Source organism: Pelobates fuscus, chromosome 5 (assembly GCF_036172605.1).
Source record: "Pelobates fuscus isolate aPelFus1 chromosome 5, aPelFus1.pri, whole genome shotgun sequence".
NCBI lineage: Eukaryota > Metazoa > Chordata > Amphibia > Anura > Pelobatidae > Pelobates > Pelobates fuscus.
Genome location: NC_086321.1, coordinates 3883966 through 3886624, shown reverse-complemented (window position 1 = coordinate 3886624; position 2659 = coordinate 3883966). Strand labels below are relative to the sequence as shown.

General features: G+C 45.1%; 1 protein-coding gene across 1 annotated transcript; it reads left to right on the top strand.

Annotated features, from left to right (window-relative positions):
• Positions 1–1330: 1330 nt before the first annotated feature.
• Positions 1331–2338, top strand: LOC134612343 (beta-1,3-galactosyltransferase 5-like). Its single transcript, XM_063456682.1, has one exon. The coding sequence runs from the start codon at positions 1360–1362 to the stop codon at positions 2335–2337; it is 978 nt and encodes a 325-aa protein (XP_063312752.1). The 5' UTR covers positions 1331–1359; the 3' UTR covers position 2338.
• The last annotated feature ends 321 nt before the right edge of the window (positions 2339–2659 follow it).

The following is a 2659-nucleotide window of genomic DNA, read 5'->3' as shown; positions in this document are numbered from 1 at the left end:
TAGTAACCCTGGAGACAACTATCCCTAACAACTAGGCAACCCAGTGCTAGTAACCCTGGAGACAACCATCCCTAACAACTAGGCAACCCAGTGCTAGTAACAACCATCCCTAACAACTAGGCAACCCAGTGCTAGTAACCCTGGAGACAACCATCCCTAACAACTAGGCAACCCAGCGCTAGTAACAACCATCCCTAACAACTAGGCAACCCAGTGCTAGTAACAACCATCCCTAACAACTAGGCAACCCAGTGCTAGTAACCCTGGAGACAACCATCCCTAACAACTAGGCAACCCAGTGCTAGTAACCCTGGAGACAACCATTCCTAACAACTAGGCAACCCAGTGCTAGTAACCTTGGAGACGACCATCTCCAACAACGTGGAAAACTCAGCGCTGGTAACCCTGGAGACAACCATCTCCAGGCAACCCAGCGCTAGTAACCCTGGAGACAGCCATCTCTAACAACTAGGCAACCCAGTGCTAGTAACCCTGGAGACAACCATCTCCAACAACTAGGCAAACCAGGTGCTAGTAACCCTGGAGACAGCCATCTCGAACAATGTGGAAAACTCAGCGCTGGTAACCCTGGAGACAGCCATCCCTAACAACTAGGCAACCCAGTGCTAGTAACCCTGGAGACAACCATCTCTAACAACTAGGCAAACCCGGTGCTAGTAACCCTGGAGACAGCCATCTCTAACAACTAGGCAAACCAGTGCTAGTAACCCATGTAGCCTCATTCCTATAATGTAGGTGACACTCATCTGTGAATGAAGTGGCATTCAGAGTGAGTAATTTAAATTCACATGTCCTCTGTACTTTGATCTCCTTGTTTTGATAGTAGAATTTAGTAATGCCTGTGTCTCCTTTTCACCACATTCCATGCTCCTCTCCCAATTCTGATAACAGGATAAAGTTCAGAGTTCAGTTTGTCTGCTGGTTAATGTTCCCTGTATTATTTACTAGCTCAGGATAGTGTGTGTTGTACATAGCTGTAATTCCACAGATATTACATGAAGTGTGGAATTACAAAAGCACGTTTCTTCCCATCCAGACATGTTATGCAATGGCTAGAAGGTCTAGTGGTGCAAATTGCCTGATTTGCCACAGACCATGCCTGGTAGAAGTTGAATCACTGGAATAGAGCTGGCCATCTCCTGTCCTGGCAGGATAGAGTGAGAAAGCTGTCACATTAGAGTTGGGTAAGAGTTTCATATTTAAATATTTTCTGTGCTTGCTGCAGCGAGTGTGAACATTGTCCTGAATGTTTACAGATTCAGAGTACATCCAGTGTGCTCAGCTCTGTCTGTTGCATTATAGAAGTACAAACAGTGGTCACTTACTGGACCTTCTGAAATGCCACTGAAACGCACATATTGTATGAAACTCGTGCTGTGTGCTTTCTTCTGTCTCATATTGCTCTGGTTTCAGCTTCCTAGGTCACTTATTGATGGTCGATGGAGTTCGATCTTACCTTTCTTGTCCTCCAAAAAAACTGGGGTTGATTTTTCATCTTTGTTTTCAGAAGATCTGCAAGAACCAAAATGCCAGGACCACCAGGTCCTCATGATCTTAGTGACTTCCCATCCGGGACACCGCAAATCAAGGAAGGCAGTAAGAGAGACGTGGGCTGCGCCAGTCACAGAAGCAACCTACCCCTGGCAAGTTGTCTTTCTGATTGGTCGTACAGTGGACATTGAATTGGACTGGCGTATTCATAAGGAGCAAGCGACTTACGGTGATATCCTGATGGGCAACTACCTGGACACCTACCGAAATCTTACGTTGAAAGTGATGCATGGGATGAAGTGGGCATCAGAAAGGTGTCAACCACAGTACATTCTCAAAACAGATGATGACTGCTTTGTCAACACTGACCATCTTCCTGCCTTTTTAGCCAATCATAACATGGCCAAAACTGGTCTTTATGTTGGCTCAGTGTTTCCCAGGGAGAAACGTATGGTAACACGGGATCACACCAGCAAATGGTATGTTTCACGACAACACTTCCAGCTGGAGTTCTACCCCCCGTACGCTAGTGGCATTGGGTACATTTTATCTCTTGATGTGACTCGAACAATCCTGAATGTGGCTGAGACTATTCCACCAATTCCAGTGGAAGATGCCTACATTGGGATTTTGGCCAGGAGAGCTAAGATAAAGCTCCTTCCAAGTTCGCGGTTCACCAAGTACAACATAAAGTGGGGTATCTGTAACTACCGGTACCTAATGGTGATTCACCAGCTGCTGCCAGGAGATCAGGAATTTGCCCAGAAAAATGCACAGTGGGCAAGGACTCATTGTGGGCAAAACACTGAGGTGACACATTGGTAGTGAGAGTTACTTACTAAAGTGATACTTCAAAGTGAATTTCAGGTCCAGATAATAAATAATTCTGTCAGTGTGTATATTCTGATCAATGGCATGTGTCTTTTTATAGACCAAATATAAAAATAAATCTGTGCATATAGGAGGGAGGCTGTCAGTCAGCCTTGAGTGTGTTCATCAAAGGCCAACACTCCTCGTTTCTGATTAACTAATGACTAACTGGGGGCAAACTACATTACTGTGAGTTTTATTGCTGTGGAGCTTTGTGATACACACTTTACATTACTGTGAGTTTTATTGCTGTGGAGCTTTGTGATACACACTTTAC